Raw genomic sequence first — 17,428 nt, 5'->3', positions numbered from 1 at the left:
TAAAGGTAATAATTGTTAATATTGTGGTAACTTTTATTCCCCAATCTTCACGGATTCATTTCTCAGGGCTCCGCCCATAGGTTTCCCATTCCCGCCTATCCCTAAGATACTGCGGACTGTCCTCCTCTCGCTCCGCCTCTTTCCCAAGGCCGTTGGCCTGAAGTTGCGTGATGCACTCCGGGCCTTGTAGTTCCTTCGCAGAGTCTTGTCAGCGGGGGCTTCGCGGTCGAACTGCATTTCCCAGCGTTCCTCGTAACGGCGCCGTAAAGCGCGGCGGTCGAAGGGCCGGTTCCGGCTGAATGTCAGTGCGGGACTGTGGGCTGCGGGGGGAAGGTGGTTGGCAGTCTCTCCAGCACCTCCGCCGCTGCCTCCTCCGCTTGTGCCGCCGCCGCCGCCGCGGGCGCCCGGCCGCTCGGCCGCTTGGGCATGAGACCGTGAGGCAAGCGACTGGCCGGGGCCGCCGACATGTTTGGCCGCTCACGGAGCTGGGTGGGCGGGGGCCATGGCAAGTCTTCCCGCAATATCCACTCCTTGGACCACCTCAAGTGAGTGTACTGGGGGCAGAAGGGGGAGGCCGCGGGGCTGGGCTTGGGGATGGAGGCGCATAGCCCCTGGCCGGGGGCGCTGGGAAGTGTGAGAGCGGAGGCGGAGGGCCGAGAGAGGCGCTCGGGAAAGGCTGTGCGGTGGTTAAGCGCTAGGGCTCTGGACTTAGGGCGCCTGGGTTCGAACCCTGACCCGGTAGCTCCTCTCTGTGTGACCTTGGGCAAGTCGCACCGCTTCTCAGAGTCTCAGTATCCCCATCTGTAAAGTAAGGGGATGAGATTTCGGTTTACGGATGCAGACTTCATTCTTGCTGGGGCCGGACGATGGGCACCAAGCTTCCCCCGGGGTGGTACTTCTTAGGCTGGACAGCTTACGGGTCAGAGGTCTGGATCCTGGAGTCAGACAGATGTGGGTTTGAACTTAAGTGTATGAATTTAGGCCTCAGTTTCCTCAGTTGTAAGATGGATATAGTGAGAGCACCTGCTTTCTACGATTGTTTTGAGGGTAGGGTCAGAGAATGTACATAAAACTGGAAGCTTCTACAAGTGCTCAATAAAGGACAATAATTAAAAAACAAACTAGTGGGCTTCCCTGGTGGCGCAGTGGTTGAGAGTCCGCCTGCCGATGCAGGGGACACGGGTTCGTGCCCCGGTCCTCGAGGATCCCACATGCTGCGGAGCGGCTGGGCCCGTGAGCCATGGCCGCTGAGCCTGAGCCTCCGGAGCGGGAGAGGCCACAACAGTGAGAGGCCCGCATACCGCAAAAAAAAAAAAAGAAAAAACAAAAAACAAACAAAAAGAAGCCAAAGTAGTTTCTTAGGGGAGTCTAAAGCGTCAGAAGTAGAGCTCCGAGGGAGGCAGGTGGCAAAGGTGGTCCTGGGAAGCAGGAGTACACAGAGTGGCTTTGCAGTCAGACTGGCATTCAAATCCTGATTCCACCGTTTAATGGCTGTGTGACCTTGGACAAATTGTTTCACCTCTCTGAGCCTCTGATTCCTCGTCTGCAAATGGGGATGGTGAACATTGTGCAAGGATTCAGTAATATTGTGCGTGGAAAGAGATCGATCCAGTGTCTGTTACACAGTTGGTGGCCAATAATGGTAACTGTGTTTATCAGCTGGGCAAGGCCTTCCCAGACCACCCTACCTAAAGTGCCTCCCCTGCCTCAATTCCTTTCTGTTAGATCTTTCTCTTGATTTCATTCATTTGATTAATCTCCACTATCTGCAATTATCCTTTTTTTTTTTTTTAAACTGCTTTTCTGTTTGCTACTAAACTGGTACTTCCAGGAGGGCAGAGGCGGCTTGTTTTGCTCAAAGCTGTATTCCCAGCATCTAGCTCTGAGCCTCGCACACAGTAGGAGCTCAATAGATACTTAAAGAATGAAAAAACTTAATGAATCGGGGAGAGGTGCAGAGCATGCAGGCAGAGCCTAGGATATTTGTGGGGGGGGGTAGAGGTGAAGGAAAATAGAGACCTTTGAAGAGGGAATGACTTCAGGGAAGAAAATATAGTGTTGGGGGGTTGGGGGAGAGAGTGGGGGAGAAAGCAAACCTTTGGTGGTAAGAAATTGGCTGATTTCCAGAAGGAGCTCCCAGGATTACTAATGAGAAAGAAGGATGGAGAGGGCGGGCAGGGAACAGTAGGAGGAAGACAGGGGCCCCTGGAAAGTGTTGGTGGGAGGGAAGTTAGACGGGGACTTCTCATTTGGCTGGGGGTAGGGGTGCTGTAATTCTCAGCTGTGTCCTGTCTAGCATGGAGCAGGTGTTTAATAAATGTTTGTGGGTCTCAAAGAGTGGGCGGCAGGAGGGATCATTATGTAATAAGGAATGGTTTTTGGGGGTGGTGATGAGAGAGGACATGGGGAGGAGAGAGGCTTAGGGCAAGCATGGGGCTGTGTAGGGAAGCAGGAATCTTAAATGGGAGGGCAGCTGGACAGGAAAGGGAGAGGCTTAGAGATTTCAGGAATTTAGAGAGTGGGTGGATGAGGCCGCGAAGGGGAGGAGGGGCCAGCATCCAGGTACCTGCAAGCTCTCACCTAACTCTGCCTGACTCTAGCCCTTTTAAATTACTTTAGTAATTATTGAATGCATTTTCGGTGCCAGGTGCTTGTTAAGGAATTCCTGTGTGTTATTTCCTTTAGTCCTCACAAGTCTTAGGAGTTGTCAGAAATATTATTGTTTCCATTTTTTAGACTGGAAATTAAGGTCCAAAGAGGTTCAGTCACTTGCCCAAGGTGACAACAGCTGAAAAGTGTCAAAGCCGGGATTTGACTTCAGTGTTTGCACTCATTACACTGTTTTTTTGAGTAAAATTTCCTAAAAGTCAGTTTGGGAAGACTTTCAACTTGGCTGAGTCTCACTGCCCAATGGCCATCTTCGCCCTCTGCCCAGCCAGGGAATGATAAAGGTTCTCAGGTTCCTTTGAAGTATCCTGGGAACTGCCCAGGTTCATTGTTGAGGTCACACGGCGGTTGGGTGCTTTTTGGAAACCAGAGCTGCCTGCCCTGGATCTGGCGGATCAGCTGAATCCATAACTGTAGCCTGAAGATCCTGGCGATTTGTGTGTTGGAGGGGGGCTTAGAAGATCCCAAAGCGACTTGGGAAAGAGTGCCATAAACAGCTAGTGCCCACCCCAATGCTTGGGCACAGAACAGCCCATTCCCTGAGGGAGCTCGCCGGCTGGTGGGGGAGATAGCCATAGAGCCAGTGACTGTGGTATGACAAGTGCTGGGATCACCGTAGGTTCAGGGCTCTGTGGGAACCCTTCTTGGAAGCCCTCTGGGGGAGGCAACCAGAGCAGAGTTGTCAAGGGTGAGCAGTAGCCACCATGTGGACACGGCCCTGGGGTCTGTGGAGTGTCAAGATGGGGCTGGTGGTTATGGGACACAAGGCTGGAGGTGGAACAGGGCTTGGGCCTCCTCTGATACAGAGGGCCACCAACCATTGCGGGGTTCCTGGGACTAAAGGGTTTCCCAGGACGTGGGACTTTCAGTGCTAAAACTGGGAAAGTCCTGGGCAGCCAGTGCTAACTGGTCACTCTACCAGTGACAGTTCCTAATACACTGTTGCCCTGACCTAGGGCAGTGTGGGTAGAGAGGAGAGATTAAGATATTTAAATGAATTTAGAATTGACAGTTTGGGGAGGGGGGCACACAAAGCATCTGGGAACCCTCTTCCTTTTTTTTTTTTTCTAAATAGACTTTACTGTTAAGAACAGTTTGAGATTTACAGAACAGTTGAGAAGATAGTACGGAGAGCTGGAAACCCTTTTTGAACCATAACAATGTTATTTTGAACCGTAATGTGTTTATTCATAACAGGAAGGAAAGGAATCTTCCTGTAAGACAGGGTTTTACTTTTGCTAAATAATGGAAAGCTGTGTACTGTGGTCTCTGTCTACTGAATGGAGTTAGTGATTTAATTGAGGCAGATTAAAATAGTAAGAGGTCATTTGCTGCACATCATGGGTGGGTTATTGCCCAGACTAGTGGCAAGGCTGTGACATTGACAAGCGGAAGCCTTGACTGATGGAATTGCCTGATTGCTACTGAAGCATCACCTTCACTACGGACTGTGAGTCCACAAACTGCTAGAACTTTCTTTGTGTTGGGTCGTGTTGTTGCCTTAATTCTAATCGCCTTTGTGTATGGGTCAAGATTCTTGGTTTTAAGTGACAGAAGCCCAGCTGGAACTGCCTTAAGCCCCAAATGGAACTGATTGGCTCTTGCCACTGAACAGGCTGTCCTAGCTAAGCCATGGCTGAGTCTCAGTGTTCAGACGAAGCTGTCTGTATGTGCTTCTTTCCAGTTCTTGTCTCCACTTTCTTCTGGGTTGGTGTCATTCTCAGCATGCTCCAGGCTTACATCATATCAGCTTAGCAACCCCTGGGAAAAAGAGAGCTTCTTTTCTTATTATTGCCAGCAGAAGTCCAGAAATGAGCACCATTGTACCAGCCTGGGGGCTCATGCCCACCCCTGAGCTAGTCACTGTGACAGGGGGGCATGGCATACTCTAAGTGGCCCTTCCCTGGAGTCAGGGTGGCATCAGCTCCTTCCAAGCTAGTGGACAGAGAATGAGGGAAAGGGATGATTCAGCGTAGGAAAATTAGGGAGAAGAGGAATGTATAACCAGCAGGCAGACGTTCACCTACCCTTGGTATATTCAACTTTTGCCTAAGATAGCACTGATTATTTTTAGAGCTTGGGGTACAGTATCGCCAGGTTCATTTTCTTAGAGTATCATATTCATCGTATCACTCATAGTGAGTCCGAGGCACCCATTATGTCAAGTCTAAAGTTCCCCCAGGCCATCAGAGCGCTCCAGACTGTTCCCACCCATCTAAGCTTGGGAGCACAGATGAAGACCCTCTAACCCCAGCTGGGGAGCCAGGAGCATCGTGGTAGGCAGACACCCATTTACATGGAGACATAAAGGATGAGTGGTTGTTACAGGCAGTAGAGGGCAGGCTGGAAGGGGGGATGCTGCAGGCGAGGAAACAGCGTTTGAGAAGCCTGCAGGAGAGAGACACAGGGCAAGGGGGTGTGTGGGGCCCGAGAGCAGAGCCATGAGGCGGGAGAGGTCACAGAGCCTGGGTCCCATGGGGCCTTGTAAATCCTGTTGAGGAATTTGGACACTAGGCCGAGAACAGTGGGGAGCCGTGTGCTGTGGTCTGGCCGAAGTTTGGAGAATGGATTGGAGGAGCGTCCCCTCGGGCTGCTTCTGTCTTATAGTACGTGAGGGTAGTGCCTGCAGAAACCCAGGGGTGTTTCCTGTGCCATTTCACGTTGATGGTCCTTCTCGCACTCACTGTTGCACACACCTCACCTGTCTGCATCTGTGCACTCTCCAGATGCCTAAAGGTATCCTTAAAATACCAATTCTTGGGAATTCCCTGGCAGTCCAGTGGTTAGGACTCAGCACTTTCACTGCGGTGGCCCGGGTTCAATCTCTGGTCCGGGAACTAAGATCCTACAAGCTGCGTGGCATGGCCACAAAAAACAAAACAAAACAAAAAAAACCTAAACAATTCTTTCATAAAAATTGCCCTGGTGACTTAAGCCGACAAGAAGTTTTACCGTCATCTGTAACTTCTCCTGTTCTTGCTCCCACCGTCTGACTCAACATGTTATCATAAGGTCTTCTCATCGCCAAAGAGTTAGACCAGCTGGTAGGTGCTCTGGGCTCTTCAAGCTTTATCCCACCTGTGAGTTAGATCCCCAGGAAGCTGGCCAGGGTTCCTCAGGCATGACCTTTCGCTATCAGAAATGGTCTTACTTGAATATGTGTTTGTTTCCTTCTCCCAAATTTGAACATAAGCTTTGTGAGGACAGAGGCCTGGGTGGCTTGTTCACATGGAAATTGTCAGATGCCAGTACAGGGCTTAGCACGCAGTAAAAGATCAACAAGAATTCGTCATAGGATGAACGAAAGAAGCGAGTTCTGGCCTGACTTTTCTTAACAGCAGTTTGCTCTTGCCAGTTTGGGCACAGCGCCTGTGCCAGAGCTGTGACTTTTTCTAGGGCTGAAAGCCCTGCTATGGCAATCTCGCCGTGATTGCCGGCTCCCCGGCACCTCAACATCTCAGTCCCGGCCTCACTCGCTGGCCCAGTTTGACACCTTTCAGGGGTGATTCATCAGGAGAAGCACCGCCTTTAACACCTTTTGCTAGTCTTCTAGTCCGATTCCACCCTGATTCCACCCTGCCGGGAGCTTCTCCTTGTCCTGCTGGCCAGAGGGCTGGATCCTGACCAAATGGAGGTTTTCAGGACACAGAGTAGGACCCTCTGGGAGGTGCCTTCCCTGGTGCTGAGGAGGCCACACAGACACAGACTCCGTGTCCCCTCACCCCAGACATTGTTATTTGGGGGGTGTGCTTTGGGGGAGTGGATTTCCAGCCCCCCTAGGCCCTATCCTTCCTCACACTCTAGCTTGCTCATGTTTCAGTATCTTCCAGTGGGAGCATCCTAAGAGACATGATACAGGTCATAAAACTTGTATGAATTTGAATTTAGTATGTCTGTCTCTGAAGTGGACATAATTATTATTAACTGTAATGGTTTAACTTGTGAAATAAGTGAGTCTCTCAAGAAATCAGAGTCTGTGGAGGAAGGATGTGTTTACAGGCCGTAGTCCTTGGTGATGAGCCTCGAATGTGCTGGTTGCACGTTGGTAACAGGCTGCAGTTTTTCTGTCTCCAGGCGCTTCAAACTCCTAAGCTTGTCTCTCAAAGTAAAGTTTGCTCGTGTGCAAGAGTCTGAAATTGGGATTCTACATTCTGCAGAACTTCCTCTGGAGATATGATAATGCCAGCTCTCTTCCAATAAAGTGGAATAAGGGTCAGTGATAAGCACTTATCTTGAGATCTGATACATGTGGTCATGCCTTTCCAGTTTGTTTATTTGGTTGTCTTGTGTGCTAGGCATTCATAACTTCATGGAAATGCTTGGCTAATAAAAGCGTTTAACTCATTGTTTGCATCTTCTATACTATAATGGTTACAAGCAAGGGGTTACTGCCTGGGTGCCCTGTCCTTGTGTTGGGACTCTGGGTGGGTCCTAGCCTCCCAGAGCCTCAGCTCCCCAGATCATCAGCCCTGCGGGATTGTTGTAAGGGTTTAATGAGTGAACACATCTGAAGCATTCAGAACAGGGCCTGGCAATAGGAGACTGCAACTGTTTTTATATTTATTTATTTTTTTTAAAAAATTTATTTATTTTTGGCTGTGTTGGGTTTTCCTTGTTACACGCAGGCTTTCTCTAGTTGCAATAAGCGAGGGCCACTCTTCGCTGTGGTGCGCGGGCCTCTCATTGCAGTGACCTCTCTTTGTTGTGGAGCATGGGCTCTAGGCTTGCTCTAGGCTCTAGAGCGCAGGCTTAGTAGTTGTGGCGCACAGGCTTAGTTGTTCTGCGGCATGTGGAATCTTCCTGGACCAGGGCTTGAACCCGTGTCCCAACCACGGTGGGCTCCCAACCACTGCACCACCAGGGAAGCCCAGGAGGCTGCAACTGTTTTTATGATGATGATGGTAAAAATGTACACACATAGAGTTTGAGAGAAAATGTTATCCTTTTAACAGTTACTATCATTGTAAGAGAAAAATCTGTCACTGTCCTTGGAATCTTATCTAGATAGGGAACACAGCCTTGCACATAGAGACGGCTGTTGTTAGCTTGTTGATCATCTGAACAATTAGGAATCTAATGCCCAGGAACTGCTGGGCCGTCCTGTCAGTGGTGTACTACGTAGTCACTACTGATGCTTGAGAACAGTTGCCAATAACAAAAATGCTTTTATTTTAGCCAGAGGTGGGAAGAAAGATGGGCATGGTAATGGACATACAGCATGAGGTCAACTATGTTAATATCCATAGCAAAGAAAAAGACCCAAGGAAATAGACTGCAACTCCGGCAGTGGTCATCTCTGGGCAGTGGCATGATTGACAATTGCCGTTTCTCTTTTTTGTTGTTGTTGAGGTTTCCAACCTTTCTAAAATGAGTGTTACGTTTAAGACCAGAAAGTTATTAAACTATATTAGTATCTCTGAGGTAGTTGAATTACTTGATCTTCCAAAGCCCTGGAATTAGATGCAGCATTAAAATATTAATCTTTAATCCATTCAGCTTTCTTTCTTTTTTCCCCCCACTACATTTAAGCAAACATATATTGAGGGTCTCTTCCAAAAAGATTACCTAAAACAGTGTGCTAGGGCATCGTGAGGGCAAAAAGATGAGGCAGTGCAGTGGGAATTTAGAGCTTGAGATCTAGCGGGTGTTTCCATCTACCAACAACAAACATTTAGAAAATGAGTATTTTAAAACACTCCCATTTACAACAGCATCAAAAAACCCATCAAATACCTAGGAATAAATCTCACGAAAGATGTGCAAGCCCCCTCTCCAGCAAACCTTGAAGGAAATGTAAATGTCATCATGTTACACTCTCCAAAAGATGTCAGTTCTCTCTGTATTTAGCTATAGGTTTAGGGCAGTCTTAAAGGAAATCTTAGCAGGTATTTTTGTGGAAATTGAGAAGGTGATTTTAAAATATATATGGATGCAGCTCTATTCACAATAGCCCGGAGCTGGAAACAACCTAAATGTCCATCATCGGATGAATGGATAAAGAAGATGTGGCACATATATACAATGGAATATTACTCAGCCATAAAAAGAAATGAAACTGAGCTATTTGTAATGAGGTGGATAGACCTAGAGTCTGTCATACAGAGTGAAGTAAGTCAGAAAGAGAAAGACAAATACCGTATGCTAACACATATATATGGAATCAAAAAAAAAATGTCATGAAGAACCTAGGGGTAAAATGGGAATAAAGACACAGACCTACTTGAGAATGGATTTGAGGATATGGGGAGGGGGGAGTGTAAGCTGTGACAAAGCGAAAGAGAGGCATGGACATGTATACACTACCAAACGTGAGGTAGATAGATAGTGGGAAGCAGCCGCAGAGCACGGGGAGATCAGCTCGGTGCTTTGTGACTGCCTGGAGGGGTGGGATGGGGAGGGTGGGAGGGAGGGAGATGCATGAGGGAAGGGATGTGGGAACAGATGTATATGTATGACTGATTCACTTTGTTATAAAGCAGAAACTAATAAAAAAAAATTAAAATATATATGGAAATCCAAAGGGCCAAGAATAGCCAATATAATAATAAAAAAAAAACCCAGAAGGAAAGAAGTTGGAAGACTTACATTATCACATTGGAAGATTTATTATAAAGCTGCAGTGATCAGACAGCATGGTGTTGGCACAAAGGTAAACAAATAGATCAGTGGAACTAGAGCATCCAGAAAGTCCCATGCGTGGTCACCTGATTAATGGCAACGGTGACATCGGTGTGCTTTGGAGAAATGAGGACCTTTTCAGTACATGATGCTGAATCAACTAGATAGCCATATGGAAGAAATGAACTTTGGCCAGTATCTTACACCATACACAAAAATGAGTTTCAAATGTACTCTAAGTCAAAATGTGAAAGGTAAAATAGCAACTTTTTAAAAGAAGAAAACAGCATTTCTTCATGACCTTGGGGTAGGTAAGGATGTCTTAAGGTTGATACAAAAAACACTGCCCAAGGGGAAGATTGATAAACTGGACCGCATTAAAATTAGGAACTTTTGCTCATCAAAAGACCACTGTAAAGAGAGTGAAAAGGCAAGCCACATTCAGAGAAAATGTTTGCCATAGGTATATCCAGTAAAGGATTTGTATTCAGAATGCATAAACTCCATCAAATTAATAAGAAAAAAGGTTCTCTACCTAGAAAAAATGGGCAAAAAACTTGCACAGACACCTCACAAAAGTAGATATTTAAATGGCTCTGAACATGTGAAAAGGCACCCAACTTCTTGCGTGGTCATGCGGTGAAACCCTGGCGCAGCATCACCACGTGCCAGCAGATGGCGCCACTGAGAAAGGCAGAGCGCAGCAAGCCCTGCCGAGGTGGGGGATTGGCTGGAGCCCTCTGAGCCAGCCTCTGCCCTTTGGCTGCAGATGAGCTGCTGAGCAAGCGTCCCTCAGTTCCTGTCCTGGCCTGTGCCGTGCTAGTGATGTGCACGTCCCCAGGTTACTGCGAGTATGAGGGCCACAGGAAGGCCCGCACACAGGGCCAGGCATGTAGGCCGTGCACCGCACGTGGGAGCGCCTAGAATCTTCTTTTCAAGACTTAACACCCTGCCCTTCCCCTGGGTTTGTCTGTAAGGGCCTCCTCATAGTTACTGGAATTTTTTTTGAGGGGTTATTTAGTGAAGGCAATGATAACAGTAATAGCTGGCACTTGTGTCATCCATGGGAACTGCCAGGTTAGTTATCTACCTTTTTACTTGTTTGTTCCTAACGACACCATGATAGGTAGGTACTAAAGTATTTAGGTGCTATTGGTCTCCCATTTTACAGGTGAGATAACTGAGGTACAGAGATTAAGTAACTTGCTTGACATCACCCAGCTAATACCAAACGTTCCACTTCCTGCTCTGGTTTCTCTGGACCTTCCCATAACTCCTGCAGTGAAGTCCTCTTTTCATGACTGTTTGGATCCAGCCTGATCTCTCCTTCCTACCTTCTTGGAATATTCTTTGTATAATTTAATAATGATTTTAATAACAGCCGCCTCATAACAACCACCTTATAATAATAGTAGTAGCAGCTAGCCCTGCACCTGTTCAGCGCTTACTGTGTGCCAGGCACCACGCTCAGCTCTTTCTATGTGGTATCACATCAAATCTCTGGAACAATCCAGCAAGGAGGGCTTGATGGTTGTAGAAGCTGAGGCCCAGAGAGGTGAAGTGCCTTGTCCAAGGCCACTTATAGGAAGAGACAGGGCCCGGAATCAAGCCCAGGTCTGTCTGTTGGACTCCAAGTGTTTGAACTCTTCACTGCTGCTCTGTTCCACTCCTTGCTGTGTTTGGCATTTGGCCCCTTGACTGTGTTTGGTCTTGTATGCTCTGATCTACCTCATATTCATGGAGATGGTCCCCCACCCTTCCCCCATTCAGCATTTATTTAGCACCTACTGTGTTCCAGACATTCTGGAGTCTTTTAGGGTCACCAAGATCAATAAGATGATGTTCCTGACCTTGAGGAGCTCAGGTCTAGTAAAGGAGGCAGATCATTGCCAATCAGGGTGGTCTGTGCAGCAGCAAATGCATATGGGTACAGAGGTGCCAGAGAGAAGGCTTCACCAAGAGGTGCCTGAGCTGGGTTTTGACACATGAGTAAGAGTTTGCTGGTTGGTCAGGGCAGCAAGGGTATTCCAGGCAGAAAGCACAGTGAATAGAAGTCAGGGCTGATCATCAAGGTTTTAACCTCTCCTATCCCTGTTGGGGGTCTTCAGAGCAGACCCACTTACCCAGGCTGCTGCCTCCTGGGCCAGGAGTGTGATAGTGAGGTGATCATGCATGTTGTCGTCTACGCAGAAGGAGACACCAGAGCGGGGAGAATCCGCTTCTCCCCATGTCGCCAACAACACCTGTCACAGCAGGTGGGGGGCGTACTGTGCACTGCATGGGCAGTGTCACTGATGGCCACGGCATGAGTGATGCCGTGGCTCTGAAACGAGAGTGGGAGCTCCTTCAAAAAGCAGATTTGGGGCCCTGCACCCAGGGCTCAGATTCTGGGAGTCCGGGGTCGGAAGCCAGAATCTGCACCTTAAGCAGGTGATTCTGATGCAGGAGGCCTGTGAACCACAATTTGAAAAGCTCTGCTGTTTGAGCCTTTTGAGGAAGAGGCACTCGAGGCAAGATGGAGACGTAGATTCATGAGTGGGTCCCCTAGATTCATCCCAGGGTGGGTCAGTGCTGTGGAGTCACCTAATCACAGGGGACCACTGGCCTCACCCCCCCACACACGGCCCTGCCGGTGGATTTGGGCACAGGTGCTGGAGAGTTCTGTTTGGGAGAGCTGTGCTAGTTACTGCATGTTAAAAGTTGCATGTAGTTTTAATTAATTAGATTAACTAAATGATTAAAAAATGATTGTAGTATGTCTTTAGACAAACAGCACAAGCACTAATAACTAAAACCCCCTAAAGCAGCAGATGGCCCCTGTGGTTCCATTTGCAAGATTCTACCTCTTTACATCCTACCCATTTTTAGAGATCTTCAATGGTATGACCTATCTAGTCTTTCCCTGCCTTTCTCTCGCCAGTCCCCCACCCCCAAACTGAAGGTGGCCAGAAAAGAAGTCGGGAAGTGACTACTCCTGAGTCGCTCCCTCTTGCTGCCCCCTTTTCCTTCCTAAGCCGTGACAGCTGAAGTTGCCTCAGTCTGCCGGCCCTGGAGACACTCTCTTAAAACCGTGCCAGGTGGCGCTCCCGGGCCGTCAGCCAGGCTGCTAGTCCCCACACTGCTCAGGACTGGCCTCTGCGATTCTTTGGCTTGCCCTCACCAGCAGCAGAGGGCCTTGAGGACTAGGCCGGGCCCACCTGTCCCTGCACATTCAGGTGGGTGAAGTATTGAATACATGGCCATCGCCTCTCAAACCCACTTCACTTTACTCTGTACACAGCAAATAAGAGCTGTGCCCTTGAACTGCAAGCCACGTACTTCATCTGAGCCATCAGTTCTGTGCTTCATGGGGGATTAAGGGCATTCCAAGGGTGATCATGACGGCACCTGATTTGTGCCCCAGCCACTGGCTCTGGGAACACCCTCCCTGCTGTGTGACTCCACGTCTGATCTCTGCATCAGCCAGGCAGCGGGTCTTAGGCTTTTGACACTGAGCCGTGTGTCTCCACTTGCTCCGCCAGCGTCAGAATCACCCAGGAGAGTGAAAAAGACCGATGCCTGGTCTTCCCTCAGTGCCGCTAAATCTGAGTCTCCGGTGGGCTCTGTGGCCCTGCTTTGTCCAGCTCTCCAGGTCATGCTCTTGCACACACTGGAGTTTGAGGATGGCTGTCTTCAAAAGCTTGACAGTCTTGCCTCACTTTGGGTTGGTGTGTCCCTGTTTATTTAACACTTTGAAGCATTGTCTGCCATTTTTCTCGGGTGGTGAGTTATGTCTCCTCTGAATGGGAATTGTGCTAAGAACTGTGTCTGTAAAAAGCACAGCCAAATTGTCCCTTAAATGTTGCTAATGGTCACTGAGCTTGGCTTACATTTCAACTGGTAACCTTTAGTTCTCTTTTCTTTTCCTTTCTCTCAGGTATCTGTACCATGTTTTGACCAAAAACACCACCGTCACAGAACAGAACAGGAACCTGCTGGTGGAGACCATCCGATCCATCACCGAGATTCTGATCTGGGGGGATCAGAATGACAGCTCTGTATTTGAGTAAGGGTTTCTGTTTTTTTGTTTTTTGATTCTTCTTCTTCCTTTGAATATTTTTCTAAATGTGTACCATGAGTCATTCCTGATGATGTCAGGATTTGATGCCAATTTGGTCCTGCACAGATATCTGTCTCTCTCCCTCTCTCTCTCTCTCTCTCTCTCTCTCTCTAAAATGCCCTTGAAACACTGTAAAAATGCCTGCTGAAAATGGGAAAGTTATGGAAAACAGTGTCCCTAGAAAAATTTGAAAATATCATGGATAATTTTCTAAGTAATGTCTGATTATCTCCCCCAAAGGAAGGAGAAAATGTCTTGGGTAGTTAGATTCTAAGTGAACTGAAAAGACCCTTCCCCGGGTGGAGACACTAAGGGCTAACATTGATTGTGTTTACTGATGGGTGGCCACAGCGCTGAGCTCTTGATGAGATAATCCTTCTAAGTCTCCCAACTACCTGAGGGTAGAGGACCATCACCATCTTCATTCCCATCCCCTTCCCCATCCCCATCTTCATCCCCATCCCCATCCCCTTCTCCATCTTCATCCCCATCCCCATCCCCATCCTTATCCTCATCCCCACCCCTTTTTATGCTCAAGGTCAAATGGCTCATACCTAGAGCCCATGGAGGGGTTTCTCCTCACTCTCATACTTCCTAGGTGAAGAGTCTCAGGCCCGCCTCAGTTTGCTCATCTTTAAGTGAGAGAGCAAGTTCCCTGCCCAGTGCCTGATACAGAGTTAGGCACTCAAGAAATGTTAGCAAATGATCATTTTAAAAGGTGTCCCTATTGGGACTTCCCTGGTGGCGCAGTGGTTAAGAATCCGCCTGCCAATGTAGGGGACACAGGTTCGAGCCCTGGTCCGGGAAGATACCACATGCCACAGAGCAACTAAGCCCGTGTGCCACAACTACTGAGCCTGCTCTCTGGAGCCGTGAGCCACAACTACTGAGCCCGCGTGCCACAACTACTGAAGCCCACGCACCTAGAGCCCATGCACCGCAACAAAGAGTAGCCCCTGCTTGCCACAACTAGAGAAAGCCCGTGCACCGCAATGAAGACCCAATGCAGCCAAAAATAAAATATAAATAACTAAATAAATTTATTTTTTTTAAAAAAAGGTGTCCCTATTGGACAGTTAAAGAGCAAAGGCCGTAACCCATGAACTACTTTCCTCAACAGACCTGTCCCAGTGTCTGAGTGCAGAAGGATTGGGGTTATCACAACCACCAAACACAGATTTTATTTTTATATAAAATAATCTCAATTGTAAGTGTTGAGGCCACTTAAAAAACACATTTAAAACAAATACACGTGTTCCATTTCCAACCTGGCTTCTTATTAGATATTTTGATTTTCTGGATAGCTCTATATTTTCGTCAGTGAGGTTAGCTAATATGGAGCTACTTGTGGAAAATGCAAATTGTTTAAAATGCAGACCTGTGACACTGGCTGAGTTCCCCAAGAGAAAACACGAGTAATAAATAGGTGTTGCTCATAAACGGGACTAGTTGCCTTTCAGGATCCATGGGGAATTTACTATTTGTTGGTTGCTTGGTATCTGTTTATGGAAATGAGAAAGACCCTTGGGTTAAAGATTAGAAACCACGTCACCTTTACTAGAATGGCCAAGTCCATCTGTCATCTTAGAAAAACTACCGAGCTCTTAGAGGCCCAGTTATTCTTAAATCACTGCCCCACAGAGGCCCCAAGAGAGCTTGTTTTTAATCCATTTTTAAGTTTGGGGATAATTTTAGATTTAGATTGTACAGAAAGTTCCCATTTACCCCTCACGCTGTTTCCCTGTTAATATCTTATATGACTAGAGTCCATTTGTTAAAACATCACCATTATGTCAACTCCAGACTTGATTTGGAATTTACCAGTTTTCCATTAACATCCTCTTTCTGCTCCAGGATCCCAATCCAGGCACCCACAGTCATTTTAGTTGTTACGTCTCCCCAGTGTCCTGTGGTCTGTGACAGTTTTTTAGTCTTCTCTTGTTTTTTATGACCTTGATAGTTTTGAGAAGTACTGACCAGCTGTCCTGTAGAATGTCCCCCAATTTGTGTTTCTCTCCCAATTTGCCTGGGAATTTTGGGGAAGAGTGTCACAGAGGGGAAGTGTCCTTCCCATCCCAGAATGTCACCGTTCCTGATATCCACATGATTCCTGGAGAGGTTAACCTGATCACTTGGCTCAGGTGGTGTCTGCCAGGCTTTTTTACTTTCAAGTTACTCTTTCCCCCTCCCCTACAGTAGTCTCCCAAAGTGAGTTGCTAAGTTCAGCCCACCTGGACGTTGGGGTCGTGGGAATTAAGCTCCACCTTCTTAAAGGGGGGAGTATCTACATACACTGTTTGAAATTCTTCTTCGTGGAAGATTTGTCTCTTCTCATTTATTTATCTATTCAATCATTTATTTATATGCATCCCTTGAAGATCTTGCAGGTTTGGTTCCAGGCCACTACCATAAGGCGAATATTGCAGTAAAGCGAGTTACACGAATTTTTTTGGTGTCCCAGTGTATATAAAAGTTATGTTTACACTGTACTGTAGTCTGTTAAGTGTCCAGTAGCATTGTGTCTGAGAAACAATGTACATACCTCAGTTAAAAAATAATGCTGTTGGGAAAATGGCGCCGATAGACTTGCTCAACACAAGGTCACCACAAACCTTCAATGTGTAAAAAAACCACAATATCTGCAAGGCACATGTATATCAATATGGACTCATGGATATTTATTTTATCTTCTGGATTATAATCCAGTACTCCGTTAGTTATTTTTGTGCTGGCATTGTTCCAGCTTCAGGCCCTAGGAGCTCTCTCAGGATGCTTCCTGTGTCCCTTTGCCTCAGCCCTATCCTTTTGGTTTTTGGAGCACTTCCTTACTTTCTGGTGCTCTGAGGTGCTCCAGGCTCATCTTGCATTTTATCTGCCCCGGCCCTAGAATTAGCCACTTTTCCAAGGAGCCCCTTACTACCCTAGGGAGTTTTAAAAATCCAGGCTCCTGGATTTCACACTAGACCTACGGAATCTACCCCTGGGCAAGATGTAGGTACAAGCATTTTAACAAGTTCCCAAGTCGGTCTTGGGCTACAGTGAGCTTGTTGGGTGATACTTGGGAGTCAGTGCTTTGTACAACCTGCCGCAAAGGAAGCCACGATAGGTCCAATGAATGAACTGTTCTGGGGATCAACATGGACGGCATTTGTAGGCACACGGGCTCCCAGAATCAGAGTTGGAAAATAATTTAGAGGTCTCTTTAAGGTCATATTTATTCACTTACCCTTTCATGGATTCAAACAGAAGATCTGCAGCACTGAGCAAGTGCCAGGCCCATGTTCCTGCCACTTGACAGCAGAGGGAAGAGGGAGACCCAACACTGAGTCAACCAGCAGACCCGCGGGCCTGCCGGGAGTTGTGCTGAGTATCCCAGATGAGAGATTATCTGGTCTTAGCGTGAATACAGAGAACACCAAACTAGAAATGTCATTTTCTTCCTTTAAAGACAGGCTTTAGGGGATCTGCGTTTCAAGACTAAAAGAGCCAGTGTGTGCCTCCCAAAGTCCGTGCCCCCAGGCTGCATGTAGACAAATGTCCCGTCCAGGACAAGAAAGGCAAAGCAGACTTGGGGACCAGGGGGGGTCCCATGACCACATCAGCACCTTCTCTTTCCTTCCAGTTCTCATACCCTAGATGTGGAAACGACAAACTTGTTAACTGAGAAACCCAAACTCTTGTAATATTCAGCATGACCTTAGCCCTTTGTAGGGAATTACTCTGGTTCCCAGGTTGTTGGTGAGCACTCAAAGCTAGGAAAGCAAAGGAAAGAGGCTTAGTGAGGAAAACTAAGCTTATAAAATACCAGATGGAAATGCTGCTTGTTGGGTTTATAAGTGTAGCTAGGTCTCTGTGTAATCATTTAGTCGGTCAGAGATCACTGCTTCCCAGAATCAGCACTGTTCTCACATTCCGGGAAGAGAGTCTGAAAGGTCACGTTTTTCTTGTTGCAGGACAGCATCGTGGGAGCTGGGTATAGCAGAAGCCGAGGCCACACGGGTGGTGTGATCTGGCTGCTCTGTGGATGCCTTTGTTGGGGTGTAC

General features: G+C 47.6%; 1 protein-coding gene across 4 annotated transcripts in view; it reads left to right on the top strand.

Moving 5' to 3' along the window:
* Positions 1-290: 290 nt before the first annotated feature.
* CLEC16A (C-type lectin domain containing 16A) overlaps positions 291-17,428 on the top strand; it is a 209,791-nt gene continuing 192,653 nt past the window's right edge. For all 4 annotated transcript variants that reach the window (XR_014291540.1, XM_082600684.1, XM_082600683.1 and 1 more), the window contains exons 1-2: positions 291-545; positions 13,202-13,330. Coding sequence is in view for 3 of the 4 variants with exons in the window: in XM_082600684.1 (XP_082456810.1) it covers positions 466-545; positions 13,202-13,330 (209 nt within the window). In the remaining variant the exon portion in view is untranslated. The remainder of the gene's footprint in view (positions 546-13,201; positions 13,331-17,428) is intronic.

The sequence above is a fragment of the Mesoplodon mirus genome (assembly GCF_964341445.2).
Source record: "Mesoplodon mirus genome assembly, chromosome: 15".
Taxonomy (NCBI): Eukaryota; Metazoa; Chordata; class Mammalia; order Artiodactyla; family Ziphiidae; genus Mesoplodon; species Mesoplodon mirus.
This window is presented reverse-complemented; position numbering and strand designations above follow the sequence as displayed.